General features: G+C 42.1%; 1 protein-coding gene across 1 annotated transcript in view; it reads right to left on the reverse strand.

The window, feature by feature from the left end:
- The window catches only part of PLEK (pleckstrin), a 392,598-nt gene that overhangs the window by 144,657 nt on the left and 230,616 nt on the right, over nucleotides 1-17,325 (reverse strand). The window contains exon 4 of the mRNA XM_085612714.1: nucleotides 15,843-15,934. Coding sequence (XP_085468840.1) covers nucleotides 15,843-15,934 — 92 coding nt within the window. The remainder of the gene's footprint in view (nucleotides 1-15,842; nucleotides 15,935-17,325) is intronic.

Below are 17,325 nucleotides of genomic sequence, written 5' to 3' on the forward strand. Positions count from 1 at the left end.
ATCTGACAGACACCGACCTCATCCTAAACCTGAAAATGGACATAACCGTCCTCACGGTAACTTGGCTCACTGAATCATCCTCGCCATGCCTAGACCTTCTAGTCCCTCCAAATTACAACATCATAAGACTAGACAGACCTCACAAAAAGGGCGGAGGCATCGCCTGCATACATCGATCCGACATCTCCATCTCAAAGTTTCACTCTTAACCCTGCATTCTTGTGAATACCTAGGGATTTCCATAAAATCCTCAGATAACCACTCCCACAAACTACATATACTCTACCATCCCCCAGGTAAGAACTCAGAATTCACAGACCAACTTATGGAAATCATTACAACGAACTGGACCTCTCGTTCCAATGACATATTCCTTGGCGACTTCAATCTCCATTGGGAAAACCCCCTAGACGAGCAGGTCAAGGCCCTCAAAATCTTTCTAGCAGACTATTCCCTGATCCAAGCCATCTCAAAGCCCACTTACTCCAAAGGTGCTACACTTGACTGGATCATCTCTAAAAAAAAACGATTGAATCCATCTCGATCACCCTTTGTGATTGGTCAGACCATCACATTATTACCTTCCAAATCCCCTCCACTAGAAAGAAAACTTACTTGCAGCAACTCAAGCCTAAACACTGGATAAGAGACACAAAAAACGTCAACTGGGACAACCTAGCTTCCCACTGTGAGAAAGCTCTCACTCCTCCCAATAACATGTCAGACATTAATGACCTCACCGCTCACAACCACTCCTCGATGACCAAAGTCTTTGACCAAGTAGCACCACCAAAACTCAAAAGAATACCGGACAAAGACAAAAACCCATGGTTCAATAGACCCCTAAATGAAGAGAGACGTAAACTAAGACTAACTTAGCGGAAATGGAGACAACATCCCTCCCCCCTCCAACTCAAACTACTTAGGAAATCCAGAAACTCCTATAACAAAAATATTCTACAATCAAAAAAAGACTTCTTCAGATCAGAACTAGACAATGCCAAAAATAGACCAAAGAAACTCTTTGAAATGCTAAAATAACAATCTAACAAATTGGCCTAAACTGCACTCTTGACTTTGAAATCACAGCTTAGTAGTGAAGAATTTTCCTCGTTCTCCACAGCAAAAACCAACTCCCTCCAACTCGAGCTAAGGACGGCAGCAATTAACTCAGCCACCCCAAAGAACACACAAGCTGAAAATCCTAAACAACTCGATCTACCTTTGCCTAAAAATAACTCTCACTGGTCTACCTTCAAACTTTACAATCTCAGTGACATCACTAAAACATTAGCAACTATCAAACCCAACAGCCACTTCAATGACCCTGTCCCTCAAACTGCCTACCCCACATCTACCATATCATCTCCCCTCTCTGGACTAAAATCATCAATGCCTCGCTAGCGCAAGGTCACATCCCGGATTGCCTAAAAACTGGTCAAGGCACCCTTATTCTAAAAAATCCCGACAGCAAACAACACCAACCCTAACAATTTCCAACCTATAACCAACATTCTCATGCTAGCCAAGGTCTTGGGAAAATGTGTTCAGCAACAACTGAATCAACACATCTCAGATTTCAAACTGCTGAACGACTGCCAATCTGGTTTCAGACCCAGCCACAACATGGAAACAGCCATTCTGCATATTGTAGACAACGCCCTCCTCGCTCTTGACCGTAGTGAAACCTGCCTACTAGTCCTGCGCGACCTCTCATCAGCCTTCAACACAGTCAATCATGACAAAATTCTAAGAAGACTGGAAATCAGGATAGGTTTATCTAGCACAGTACTTCAATGGTTCAAATCCTTTCTGGAAAACAGAACGCAATCGTTCATGATAAACAAAAATCTTTCCCCTCTTCGCCCAACCTACTAGGAGTACCACAAGGCTCAACCCAATCCCCGTGCTATTCAACCTCTATGTCGAACCACTCACCGAACTACTACAGCAGGCGAATATTTCCTACCACATGTACGTGGACGACACTCAACTTTACATCAAGATATCTTCCATTGAAGAGATAAAGATGATGAATCAAGCTCTCGAAAAGACAGTCCACTGGCTAATGACCAACTTCTTCAAACTAAACACGCAAAAAATTGAATTTCTTTTAATCTCCCCCTAAAATCTCTCTGGAGATAAAATAATGGACCAATATGATCACTGCTCTGAAATGCACGCCGACTCTGGTGGACTCCACCAAATCGCTTGGAATTACACTGGATAACAACCTTAACATGCAAACACACATCAACGTGTTAGCTAGAAATGCCCACTTTCACCTCAGTTATCTCAGGAAAATTAAACCATTCATCGAGAACCATGACCTCAAAACTGCAGTTCAGGCCTTAGTCATTTCGAGGTTGGAGTACGGATGTACTACCCTCTCTGGGCTTCCCAAAATTTCAACAGCCCCTTTAAAAGCCTGTCTCAATACAGCAGTAAGACTCCTAACAGGATCTAGGAAATTCGACCACATATCGCCACACCTGAAGGCGCTCAACTGGCCAACCTGGAAGGTAGAATCCAACTAAAGATGGTTTGCATCACTCATAAAGCCCTACACCACAATACCCCCAGTACCTATCCCAAAAACGTACTTTATCTGGAGGAAACAGACACTCTAGGAGCTCCGACAATCTACTCCTGAAACCCTTTTGTTTCAGAAAGAAAAGAACTTCTGACAGAGCATTCTCCGGAGCGGCACCAAGAATATGGAATTTGCTACTGCCGTGCATCATAAAAATCTCTTCTATACCACTATTCAAAAGGGAAGCAAAATCATTCCTGATGAGCAAATTCCTCCCTTAATTCCGCACATGCCTCACCATATGGGGCCTTATTTCCACACCTGCGTCTCACTGACTTGCAAGGCACTGAACCAGTCTACGACTCCAAACTTGTTTCTTCACTCCCCTTAATGACACCTTCACCTCTATGACTTACACGTAATCAAACTTGTTCATACTGCTCCGAACGAATTGCCTCCTTTTTCGTTCCTGCTACCTGCCGAACCTTGCTAAAAATATTTTGATGCTTTGTCTGCTCTGTTTTTTGAAAATGTTCTATACTTACTCTGCTTTCTTTGTAAAGCGCTCTGATACCCTACCCTGGGTCTTGTTCGCGCTAATGCGAAAACTCTAAAAAAAAAAAAAAAATAGGTTAGGATTGGCAGTGAAGCAACCAGCCCACTCCTTCCCTGACATCACAGATAATCCAGGTGGGTATGGTCCCAGAACCTCGGGCCTAAATATCATGCGACAAAAATAATGTGTCCTATTTACCATTAATTACAAAATAGCACCTTTGGAGTTAATAAAAGAAAATCTATACCCAAGGGAGGCATATTTTCCTAAATCATATTTAGGCTAAAATATTCATGTAAGACGATATATTTTATCTAAATTCTGACATACAACGATTAAATGTCCAACAGATGCCTACTTCAAAATGGTGTCAAAATTTGAGAAAACACCTATACTCATGCCTTTGCTGTTATCACTACACTAATTTAACAGATTTTGACAGTTATTAGTGTGGGTGGAAATCCTTGTAGCTCTTTCCATGTCCTGCCTGGACCTGAGAGGCGAGTGTGGCTTTTCCATCTGACTTTAGTAGCTGCTCAGCCCTTTTGGTGTCATCAGGGTCTCTGCACAGTCCAGCCCCACCATCTAACCTGCCTGTAGTGGCACAAAAAGTGGCTTTCAAGCAGAACATATGTTGATTCTCAACAGGCCTCAGATACGTCCCAACTTTGAGGAGGGTCGACTGACTATGGAACACTGTCCTAACAGCGGGAAACAGCCATTACATCGCATGCATTAGAACGCATGCGATTACAACGCGGTCGTTACAACGACTTTGTTGTTACATCGCAGTACATTACAACGCAAGTCGTTACATCGACTTGCTGTAGGGAGTGCGCTAACCTAAGGAATAGTATCATTTACTATTCCAACACCTTCCCTACTGTTGCACACACTGGAGTTGGAATAGTAAATTACACTATTCCGAAGTCCAGTGTGCCCCCTACATCAAGTCGATGTAACAAATTGCGTTGTAATGTAGTGCGGTGTAACAACAAGGTCGTTGTAATCGCACGGTCATTGTAAACGCATGCGATGTAAGGTGCTATATTCCCCAACAGCACATTACAGCTTCTTTAATTTTATTATCAACCAGACCTTGCAGCAACTTTGCAGGTCTAGCTGTGGAAACTGCTGACCTACTCTCCTGGCCACAAGCTTTCTGTAGCAATGAATGCATTGAAATGTTAAGGTATAGTACATACAGAGTGCGAAGGGCAGTACTTTTCAGCAACAAATTTGGCTGGAAAGGGATCTTACAAATGCAACAGGATTTATACATAACTGGGTGTAGAGATGAGTAAGTGGCGGTCATTCGTCATAATTTCCCTACAATTGAACGGAGCCCAGGTTCACAGATCAGCAACATCTTCAACAGACAGCTGCTGGTCATGCTCCAAGGAAGGTGTTATTCAATGTATATTGTATTTACATAGCACTTTGTTACCAAGTTTGGTCTTTAAGCTCTACACTGCAGCATAATTGTCCAATCCATGTCGACCTATGTGGCATTTGATTTAGTAGCAGGGTAGAATTAGCTCAATACAGATTAGGACGCTCTGTGGTGCATTAGACTAGCTAAGCATGCAGTCATGCTGAGTGAACCCATGATTTATAATGCAGATCTAGGTATGTGCTGCTTTGTAATTCTGGTTAAGAGCTGTGACATACCTTGGAGTGATGCTTCACAACGAAATTTGATGAAATCAAATTGATGCCCTATATGTATTTGCGTAGCCGTCTTCGTGTCTGCACACCAAGGGGCAGATTTAAAAGCCCCTTGCACCACTTTTGCGTCACTTTTAACATGGGAAAAGTGACGTAACGGTGGCGCAAGGGGCTTGTAAATCTGCCCCCAAGTATTCTCTGTTGAGCGGATGCTTGAGTGATCTTATCGTATTGCAGGTGGAGAACTGCAAATACTTCCACAAAGCTGCTCAGTAGTTCAGGAACTTCTGTTCCACTAAGCTCAACAAGGCTCAACAAATTACCAACAATCTAATTGTATAACATTCATCACTAAAGTGAGCGAGAAAAAACAGCCATTTGAGACAATAATTTAATCTGCAACTTCTTGTCACAATGGACGATTTGCAAAAGTAATGATACACCATAATGTCCGATGGACCCTTCTGGTCAGGGGGAAATATGTGGTTTGAAGGTTCTTCAAAAAGAAAGTTCCAGAATCTGTGGGGATTCACAATTTCCCACCAACCAGCTTTCCCACACTTCTGACATTAAAAATGGTATCTACTTGTGTGGCTGGGCATAGGGCCTGCAACACAAAAGCCCCTAAAACGCAATGTGGAGTCATCTACAATGGAGGTAGCTAAGGTAATTAGGCCCGGGCTCAGCCACCATTCAGGATAACTTACCAATCCCAGTAGACACCCAGGGAAGTCCAGGGTGGTGTGCCTTTCTTGGATCCCACGATTTTTCCTTTCTCAGGATGTCTGGGACGGCTCATCCACTAAGGTGGAGTAGCGTCACCCCACTGGTTTTCAGCAGTGAAAAAAAGGAAATATAATATGAGAATAACACAATGTTATTATTATTTTATTTTTTCCTGCTGAAACCAGTTTTGGGGTGGGGCGGAGCTTGGCTGTCATCACAATCATGCGCACTTAGCATATTCTCCACCCAGCTGTAAAGCACAGCCTGGGTTAGAATATGCAAAGGCTCCCAAACCCTGTCTGAGTGCCAAACCACAGCGCTCAGACCAATCATGAGACTGCTGTCATGCTGGTGACAGCAGCATCGTGATTGGCTAGGGGAGTTTGGAAGCATGTGTCAGCCGGCATGTGTTCTTTTCTTTTTTTTTTTTTAACCACCCCAGCCCGACTGCCCAGGAGCAGCCACTGCTGCACAATGTCCAGCAAAACTCAAACATTATCTAAAATCACATATTTTCCTTGCATTTCTATTCTGTAAACAACTTCAATCCACAGGGATCCACAAAATTCCTACCATCCAGATTTGAGATCTCCTCCTGCTTGCCATTGGGATGGGGATGCTTTAGTCCCCAGGAGTGCTCTTTTGTGGTGTGGGGGCATGGCCCAGCCCATGGTGGGCCACCCCACCCCTTCATTTTATTTTTCCATTATTCCCTGATGCCTTGTGTGCTTTCTAAACCTTTGTGGGGGGCAGCTTGGAGGAAATCATCTCCCAGCAGGGGGCAGAATGACTGATTTCCTTATGGGGTGAGGGGACCCATAAAATCATTGAAATCATTGGTGTCTAGGGGAAGCGGCAGGCGATCCTATTCCACTGTGATGACTGGTGCTTTGCACTGAAAGGAAGGTAGCATCGGAAAGCTGAGTTTATACCTCCCTTTGGCACAATTCCTTTGGAGCTGGGTAAAACGGGACTGATTTCAGCCCCTTCCATGTTCCCAAGGAAACCAGCCTGCCCAAGGCATGATTACGCCACGGATGTTTTGGCATCATTGACAGGAGAGTGACGCCAATCTGGACCCGAGAAGGAGAGTCTCTGGCTCTGACCCAGGGGTTGGAGGGGGCAAGTGGGTTTGTCACAAGGCAGAGACAACAGCTCCTGCTACAGTGGTGAGTCTATCGAAGTGAACTCCATGAACATAGCCCTCAATTTGGAGCGCTGTGGCAGTCGAGGTCACGTTCGTAGCACCCAGGGGGCGAATTAAAGAGTGAGGCACGGGTTTGCGTATCCTGTTTATTTTTGCCTGCCATGCCAACTAGACTATTAGGAGGCATGCAGAGGCCTGAAAAATATTTATAAGGGTACTGAAGCCTATATTATGTGACTATAATACATAACACGTTACAACAAACAAATGATGGACGGAATGCTGACAATGCAGACATTCTCCCCCAGTCAAGAGATCTGGGTTAAATCCATCGTTCTTTTGCCCACTACACCACCCCAGTTTAGACATGGCCATATGCAAATCAGTTTTGACCCTGTGCCTCATGGGAACAGTCCAGCCCGAACTGCCAAGCCATATCTTCCCTGGACCGGAATCAAGCATCCTAGGACCGGTTTCTGGCTATCAGCTGTCATCAGCCAGGATAGCTTGACTCCAGTGGCGTAGTGAGCACGGGTCCCACGTCTGGGAATACCCATCCCACTTAGGGCGAAAAGCGTTACAACAAACAAATGATGGACGGAATGCTGACAATGCAGACATTCTCCCCCAGTCAAGAGATCTGGGTTAAATCCATCGTTCTTTTGCCCACTACACCACCCCAGTTTAGACATGGCCATATGCAAATCAGTCTTGACCCTGTGCCTCATGGGAACAGTCCAGCCCGAACTGCCAAGCCATGTCTTCCCTGGACCGGAATCAAGCATCCTAGGACCGGTTTCTGGCTATCAGCCGTCATCAGCCCGGATAGCTTGACTCCAGTGGCGTAGTGAGCACGGGTCCCACGTCTGGGAATACCCATCCCACTTAGGGCGAAAAGCGTTACAACAAACAAATGATGGACGGAATGCTGACAATGCAGACATTCTCCCCCAGTCAAGAGATCTGGGTTAAATCCATCGTTCTTTTGCCCACTACAATACAAAACAAGCATTCGCATAGCCAATAGGTCTCGCCTTTGGGACCTTATAATTGATTAGCCAGAGTTATTGGGTTAGCCAATGTTTGCAAGCTATGTTGTAGAGCAGCATAGCTGCTGTGCAGCATGTTTGCAAAGTAGGCTTTTCTGGCAGGAAGAACTCCGCTGCCTAGACAGGAAGGGCTCACTGCCACCGCTCACAGCGGGGGTGATTCAGGCTATGAAGGATGCATTCCAGGGTCCACAGCAGAGCTTTGTCCAGTAAGGGTTGTGCTTAGTGGACACAACAAAACTCCTGGCTAGGCCAAAATAGAACCTCACCAATGTCAAAAGAGGGTAGGTTCCTAGCTAGCAATTGTCCTGCCAGTGAGCTGCAGCAGTGTAACTTCTGGAAAAACCTTGCCACTCAAATTAAGCACAGTCCTGACTAAGAAGGATCCCCTCACACTGCTCATAATGAGCACATTGGTGGCTAATGTTCTATTTTAGCAGCCTACCATTTTTCAGGAAGAATTTTTTTCAACTGCCCAGGACAGGTACATTTGAGGTACCAAAAGAAGTGGTGCTCCGAGCTACCAAGAAATATACCTAACTGCCCAATGCCTACAGGCAAAAACCCAGGTGGCCATGAGATAGGGTGACCAAAACTATGAGTCATTCCAAAAACATAGAAGTAGGACTACAATTTGTATGACCCAGCATTGAAGAATGACTTAACTGATAGCATTGATTAATATTGAAAGCACAGATATTGTGGCACTAAAGGAAATTAAATGCTACGTTGAAACACAGTATTATCTGTGATAAGTAAATTGAGGTCTGTTTGGGACTGCTACGTAATTCTGCTCTAAAACACATTGGAACGTGTCTCTCTCTTTGTCCCGTCGACCTTCTCTGAAAACGAATTTTCTGCTAAATGTAAAAAAAAAAAAAAAAACGACAGCCCAGATGTTGAAAAAAACTGTAGTATAGGAGCAAATTGAGGGCACTTTGTCACCCTACTATGAAGGGGGGGGAGGGGTTTCTAGCCTCCCAAATTGCGCACACCCTTGCCAGAAATGCCTCAGTGTTCACGGGCAGGCAAGAAGGGTTAATTCCAGTCACACACAGCAGACACACTCGTGAATAATGTGGTTTCGCTTTACTCCACAGCAACTTCAACTGGAAACTGGGGAGGAGGCATAAGTTTTTGGTTCTGGATTTGATTACAAAACCATAAACTGCACACAAGGCATTTCAATTAAACAAGTTCTTCCTAATGCATGTTTTAACAAAGAGTAAATGTGACCTATATTTCACATGTGTTGCGTTGGAGAGCGCACACACTGCAGTTCATAAAATGTGCACTTTTAAAATCAAGATATGCTAATTGCATTCTGAAAGGAACACTTCTGGCAAGATAGCACAATGCCAGACAAAGTGGCAGAAATTAAATGAGTTGCATCGAAAATAATACTCTACCAAAGGCAAAGGTGCATAAAAAAAGTAAAGAGTGTGAGTAAAATACGATAGCCTAAATGGTGCTGTGATCCCAAAAATTCCTGAAGCTTCCTACCCCGCTTGACATCTTACGAGTAAACAAAGATATTCTTATATGGAGCACTTTCACTTAAACATGGGTTCTTGGTTCTAAGAAAAACAGAGAGCTCATCTCCATGTGAAAGAATCTTCAGGGAAGAACAGATTAAAGAACAACCAGGTTCTTCACGTTTTGTAAAGTAGGGAATATTACAAATGCTGCATAAGGAGAGAGGAGTTGGCCTAACGGCTAGGGCAGTCGACCTCAAATCTGGGGAACTGGGTTCGAGTCTCGACAATGACGCTGAACATCCTGTGATTCTTGGCAAATCACATAATCTCCCTGTGCCTAACAAAAAATGAATGTGTTCTCATGTAATGCAACTGGTGCTATGTAAAGCGCTCTGATACCCGATTCAGGTCAAGTTCGTGCTCTGTAAAATTTAAAAAAAGGAGGTAGGCAGCGTGTTCTTGATCGCGACAGTGCCACTTTTGATTTAAAACCAGGGACAAGCATTGGTTAAAATGGTTCAATGTTCGAAGCAAAAAAGGATCTTACTACAACATATAATCTTATAGTTCCCCTAGAAGAACAGCTGAAATCGTAAGAAAGGCAAGAAGTATCAGACAAAGAACCTTGAATTACACTGGTTCTTTTTGCGGTCAATGCAGAGTTTGGTGATACAGACACATTATTTTCTTCACAAGTGTAATGTCCATTTCCCAATTGTAGTGTAGTTCCTATATCCCTGATTGGCTCTGGGCATTGGAATAACACACACTATAGATTTGACAGACGAATAAGGTCAGTATGTCTCTATCGAGTATATTAAACTTAATTACTTGTGTGTACCAGCTAACTCAGAGATCACTAGAAACTTCTCGAATATACAAGAAGGAATTAGTCTCTGACAACCGCATAAACATGACAACTTTGTTTCCCTTTAGAATCGGAACAGTCTTAGAATCGTGGAAACAATAGATAACAGTTTCACTCAGTCAATCGTGCATGCTTTGTTTCTACAAAGTTGCACAGAAATAGCTAGACGGGCGTTTCAATAAAAGGGTTTATTGAACAGTCTTATTTCTCATGCAAGAAATATGAATTGCTACAATTGTAAGACAGACTGCGGGGTACAATATGTATGAGGTTAGCAGTAAGATAAAATAATAGTGCAATAGAATGGTTTGTAGCTATGACATATATTAATCAAAATACATACATAAATAACATAATGCTAAAATGTGATACTCATCTGATGCTTCTAAATTGTTCTACCCCAGTGTACCTAACCTAAGTGTGGTACGAGGTTTGAAGCAGGTGCTGTTTCTAAAGTATAGCTAGCTATATTTTAGTCTAGCCAAGAGTTGCCAAAAGTTTCTCTAAGTTCTAGTCAGCTCCATACCTGAGAATAAGAGAGGTTGGAATCTCTTTTCTGGACTCGATAGTCTAACCCCCCGCAAGGGAAGTCAGAGAGCACTGGAGCTGGATTCTCTGCGAGGAGGATAGCAGAGTCAGGTCAGTGCATAAGGCTGGAACTCGATCTCCTTCTGAACTTGCCGTGGCAAACCGCATAGTCTGGGTTGGATCGAATCCTCCGGGAACGGCAATTTGCCAAGGCAAGTGCTGGTATATTTATACCTTGAAGGTGTCTAGGAATGCCAGTATTGACGTAAAAGTCGGGCAGAGGAACGTCATGAATGAAACCCTAAGGAATAGATGTTCATGCATACTTAATGAGTTCTTGGAGAAATCAATATTCAAGCTTAGGGAAATTCCTAAAGGCTTAAGGGTCTGGTTTTCCAAGAATTCGTTGTGATGTGGATGGACGGATGTAGATGGCCATGCCTGTATTTGGTTTGTACGGACAATGTCTAAATAAGGGCCGGATTTCTATGTCCAAATAAGGGCAATGTGAATTGTACCTATATAAGGGCATAAATCGGGAAACCTATATACAGAATCTAAATCTGCACACAACACAATCTTTAATAAAAGATTTTCAGTCACTTTCTTAGGTGATTTAGGAAGATGAAGGCTTTCTAAATTTTTTACTCAAATGGGGGTTCAGCCAAAAATACCAGTCAGATATATTGTTTGATCAATTAAAAGCCACACCAATGGCATTGGGTAGGGTGGCAGCACTTGAAATGTTGGAAGTTAGATAGCATTCAGAAGGCTTGGTTGCTGATATTCCCTATTTCAGGGAAAGAAGTATTTTGAGATAATCTAGAGTCAGTACTTCACAGATCATTCAAAAATCAGAAACATACTCAGCCCTTCAAGAATCACTCCAAGTGCTTTGACAGAAACAAATAATCTTGCAAATAATCTTAACAGAGATCTGATTAGATGGCAAATCATTCTAATTCTAGCCTTGAGGAAATGGATCATCATGCCCTTACTTTGATTATGGTGAGGATGAAGTATTTCCGGAGACAAGAATTACCCAAAAGTATGAATTACAGGTGGTGGTAGGTGTTGTAGGCTACCTGTCAATCTTCAGTTATCACAAGATCAGCAACCAGGGACAAGTTGGGAGTTGTTTACCAATTTGATAGACCATCCTTTTCAAAGCAACTGATCAATCCAGAATTGGTTGAAGGGAGAATAGAAGTACTCAGATGGAGCATTGGTTCTGAGATTTATGGGTCAGCTTTATCCAATTGCAATGGGAGAAAAATGGACTTCCCACTGAGGGCAATGGAAGATCAACAGGTGGGCAATCTCACTGGGCAGTAGATTAAAAAGCAGAATCCACACTCAAGAGGGACTATGCAGATATGCGACTTGCTGTGAGAGCAAGTATTTATTTATTTATTTATTTATTGCAGGTTTGTATACAGCATGACGCAGCCTAAACAGGATGGCAGTGCCCTTTACAAGTAAAACAAGATTGGAGAATGGGAATCTCCTCACTGGGAAAGTGGAGAAAAATAATGAATCTAATATTTCAACATAAACCAGTCGTCCAGGTAGGATGCATGCAGAAGATAACTTATTAAAAGGAAGATGAGAGAAAAGTAGAAGTGGGAGGTGAAGCAGAGAAGGGTTAGAGAAGTGAATGAGCACAATAGAGGGGTTTGGTCTAGGTGGAAAATAGAGTGGTGTGTTATAAAAGAAGAAAGTTGTAGAGATCTGAGCAGTAGTGTAGCTAGACCATTGGCCACCCATGGCGGTCCCTGCGGCCGCATGTAATAGCGGGGGTGGCGATTCCTGCGATCGCTACCCCGCGATAGCCTCAGGTAAGAGCAGGAGGAGGCTGCCGAGATAAGTGCGCTGGAGATAGGGAAGAGAATAATGGGGCAATAGACAGAGATAATAGGATGAAGGTCAGAGGTGAGAAAGAGCATGCAAAAACTGGGCACATAGGAAAGAGGGAGAAGAAGAATGAGAAGAAGAAAAGAGAGAATCAGTGGAGGAAGAAACTAAAGGAGGGTATAAAAAGGGAAGACAGAGGAATAAATAGGAACGCATTTACAGCTCAAACTAGAGACTAAACCGGTGGGTTTTAATTTTTGAAAAACTGCGGTGCCTACTTCCCAATCTTTAATAACAGATGTCTAGTCACTTTCTTTTGTGATTCAGGAAAATGAAGTCTTTTCTCAAATCTTCACTCAAACGGGGGTTCAAACAAAATTCATGTTTGATATACTGCTTGGTCACTTAAAAGTCACAGCAATGGCATGGAGTAGGGTGAGAGCAGCCAGATGGCATCTTCACATGAGAGGCTAGAAGTCAGATGCTACTCAGAAGGCTTGCTTATTAAGAAAGTCTCTTTCAGGTAGAAAATTATTTGGAGATGATCTTGAGGCAGTAGTTCAGAGATCACTCAAGAATCTGAAACCTATTCAGCCCATCAAACATCACTCCAAGTTTTTTGACAAAAACAATCTTGCCAGAGAAGATTTGATTAGGGGGGAATCATTCTCAGTTGCAGTCAGGTAGAAATCACTCATCTTCCAGACAAAGAACAGAAGTCAATAGAGATAGGAACATAAGTCAATAGAGATAATTGATGGTGCTGCTTATTATGCAGGGATTCATTTGGAATCAGGTTCAGTAGGTGGCAGACTCATTCTTTTTAATTATATTGCAAGCAATTCAATAATAGGCAGATGGGATCTGGAAGGAATGCTGAGTTATGGTACAATAGAGTGTGGCTCAATTCCTCCAGATTCTGGAGCAATATAAACTCCTCAGCCACATGACAAAAGAAATTTAGTGGCTCTGAAATAGAATATGCAGTAATTAATTCCAAAGAAAATCTTAGTAACTGTACCTGTTCCTGGTTTCAACAAAGTGGGGAGAATATGGGCTTGTGAGGGCTTCACCGAAGGTACAGCCTCCTTTAGTGGCTTTATCACATGCAGATGTGCAGATTCAGTCCTACCTATATGACCTGTTGGTATATCCACATCTAGGTGTCAAGCTTTCAAGACAGTTCAAAGGACAGTTCATCTTCTCCAGAGTTATGGATTCATAGTCAGCAAGAGTTCAATTCTCACAGAGTCTGAAGTATATAGAGGCTTGGTTCTGCACAGACATGGGAATGGTATTTCTTCCTCCAAACAGAGCGAACAAACATTGACTCAAGTTGTCCCTGGTAGTCTAATAGAACTGTGCCTCAGCAAAAGAATGGCTTCGAGATCAAGGTGATCGCTCAGTCTGGGGTTTATGGTCAGTGAAAGAGTGGAAACATTTCCCCAGTTGGAGGAAAATGAGGGAAGTTTGAAAAAAAATTCAAGTCTTTACCCATTTAGGTACACAGTTCTCATCTGGTGGTTCAGTCAGGGAACATGCCAGGTAAGTCACAGGGCTTTGGATTCTCTCATGGGCAGAAATATATCTGCAATCTCATAAGGATGTTCATATAAGCAGGATGTGACAATGGGAGTTTAGAAACTTTATTAGAATATTCCACCCTTCCACATTTGTTCTTAGCTCATCTAGTATTTCAGGAGATATGCCAGAAATTTGGTACAACAGGTTCAGTTATTTTTCAAGTCATTGGTACACTTTCATTGTTCACTTCTTCTTGACGATTCTGGAAGAAGGATAACTGGAGACAGATGCCGTCATGGACCTTTAGCCAAGTTAGTCTTTACACACATTACATCCCATTCTCGGATTCTGATGGTTTTAACCAAGATATAGAGGGAGGGCCTTATTTAATAATGGTTCCTCCCTCATTGTCAAGAAGACCTTAGTTTCATCTGTTGTGGAAATTAGTTATTGACAGTGAATGGTTCTTTCTTATGATATCTTACTCTCTACGTCATCGTCCCTTAATGTTGAATTCGATGTTTTGTCTAACTTTGTCAGATTGGATATCTCACTGACAATTCAAGCATTGAGAAGAGAGTCCAAACAAACACATCTGAGCCTCATTAACCTTCTTACTGTAAGTGGTGTTCACGAAGGGTATTATTTCCAGTTTATAATGGTGCTGAATTCATTTTGGAGTTATCACTGGAGGATTTTGACCTTGGTTTAGCTGTACTGACTTAACATTCCTTTAGGTTGTGATTAAGGGTTTAAGGTCACTATGGGAAGTTTCTCAGCAGGATAGATCCTGATATTATGGTAATTCAAGGGTTTGACTTGCTAATACTAAGGCTTGATTACGAATACGGAACACTTGGATACATTATTTATTGGTTGCGATCAATGGTGCCTATTCTGAGTTTTTTGGGGGAATAACGTGGAGTTTAGTGCTTAATGCACCAAAATCTGCATAGTGTGGTAAATACAGTGCCCTTTTCCCCTGTTAAATTTCGACAGGCTTGACCAGTTAAATTTAATAACATTTATTACATTTAAATGTGATTGCTGGGTGTATTAAATAACACCCAACTCGGAATCCTCATCCCTGCGCAAGCAGGAATTTGTGTGGGGGCCAAAAAACACCCATCCACTAATAATCGGGCCTAAGAGTTAGAAATCATTCTCCAGGTTTGGATTTTCTACTAGTCTTTTTGCAGTCATGGACAATCAAATCTTTAGAAGTGGCATTCGAAAAATATTTTCTTAAGTTTTTACTGGTAGCAATAACATCAAATGGTAGATTGGGGGGAGTTGGGATCCCTGCCGTCCTCCAGATTTGAACATTTTTCAAGATCAATGGTCCCGAGATTGGCTATGGGAACAGCAAGAAGTGATACTTCTGGTTGTTTGTCCAAACCAGATTAGATCAGACTGTTACATACCTTGGATGTAGTGAAAGCAATTAGGATTCATTTGAAGAACATAAAAGTAGAATAAAAGCACAACTCTTTAAGAAACGGTGGCATAGTATGGCATAGCTCGTTTCCATGAAAAAGCATGGAGGTTTTTTGTTCTATAATTTCAGGGTCAGGTAAAATTTTCCCTGTTAAAAATGAAAATAAATATAATCAATACAAAGGAAAAAATAGCCATAAAAGGAGTTTTATGCAAAGCACAATATCCATTGGCGTCTGCGGAAATGTATATTTTTGGCAACCTGTCTTTTTTTGTCATTAGATCACCACATGCAGTGTTAGCTTTCATCAGTACTGACAATGCAGTCGAGCAGAATGTTCCAGCCATTTCTGGTGTTATCGAGCTTTAGATCACCTGCCTCTGTTCTATTTTATTTGTATGCATTCAATGTAACAGAAAGGCAGATTGCACAGTTTGCCATCGAAGAAGGGCATTGAAGGGCCTTTTCTTTACCTGTAAAGCAGTGATTGAACACTTTCTTATCCTTTTCCAACGTTAACTCCTTTATTCCTTTGTCAGGGTCTTTCATTGTGAGGTACAGGGCACTGTATAAAGATAAATACAACCATTAGGAAACAGTCCATTGGCTAACTTTCATCATCTTCATAGACTGTGCCCAGTGAGCTACCCTACCGTGTTGTAGTCAGGGCCAGTCAGGGAAACCTAACGCAGCCCTGGAAAACATGTTCAAACACAGCCACCTACCTTCATCCTTTTGCTCCATATCGCTCTTTCCATACATCATCAAATTTCTCTCTCTCTCCCTTTTCTATCTCTTTACCTCCCTCCCTACCTATCTTTCTCTCTCCCTTTCCTTCATCACAAAATGAGGGACCTTGAAATACATCAATGTGGGGTGTGTGCTGAACAAAAGCAAACGTCTATAATGTTACTCCAGCTATAGAAACATACTAGATCAAATATAGGGACATAAGACATTTGACTTTTTGCTTGGCTCACTAATAGCATCGCTGTTAGGGCAGTGATAGTGGGGGCATGAATGTTTCTAGGTTTATGATGAGAATAGATCACTTCTAGCAACTGCAGGTGAGAAAGAAGAGATTTAAAATTAGCAAGTAAGTAGCTGGTTGTAAAAAAATGTGCAAAATGAAAGTGCAAGCTTTAATGAAAATAGTGTGTTTAGAAAGCATAACACTGTAAGCTATCCTATTTACTCACACTAGGCCTCAAATGACTGAAGCAATGCTGCTTGAAAAACAAACATGAATAGAAAATTCTAAATACGCATATAAAAAGTTTGTTTCTTGACCTTCCTATGAGCATGTTTTTATAATAACTAATAGGTTACTTATATAGTTTCAAGTATTTCCGCTGAATATTTCTACCTACACAAAGACCACTGTATATACATAACTAACATTTGTCGTGTAATGGGGTAATGAAGAGTTCAGACATTGAAATGTAGAGTTTAAAACATAAGCTTGACTTTCTAACCTACTTGGTTTTCCCCATCAATGATGATTCTGCAAAATGTTTTCTCTTTATTAGTACAGATGTTTCAACTGCTACAAAGACTATTGTTTGGAAACTTGATATTAGAAGGTTAAAGTTTACCTATTGGAAAGTAAGCCTGAATTAGGTAAATTCCATGTGAGCACACATTGTTATAATTTAGTTGAAAGAGTAACATTGATGTCTGTGGACTACAGTATTTGTGTGAGAAGACGAGGAGCGTTCCTGTTCCCAGGAAAGCCTCGGACAGTGATTGGCTGACAGGCAACAAGAAGAGCAATGTTTTTCCTCGTTCGCCATCGTCAAGGTCAAGTTGGTGAGCACGAGCGTGGAAAATCAACCTCCCGGCAAAAATTCTCAACGCAGGTGGTTGGATTTCTCATTGCGAGTGGTCACGTATGCTCGTGACTGCTTGCATTGAGAAACTGCTTGTTCTCGTTGAGAAAGCTGCCACTTGAGTAAA

This window comes from Triturus cristatus, chromosome 6, assembly GCF_964204655.1.
Source record: "Triturus cristatus chromosome 6, aTriCri1.1, whole genome shotgun sequence".
NCBI lineage: Eukaryota > Metazoa > Chordata > Amphibia > Caudata > Salamandridae > Triturus > Triturus cristatus.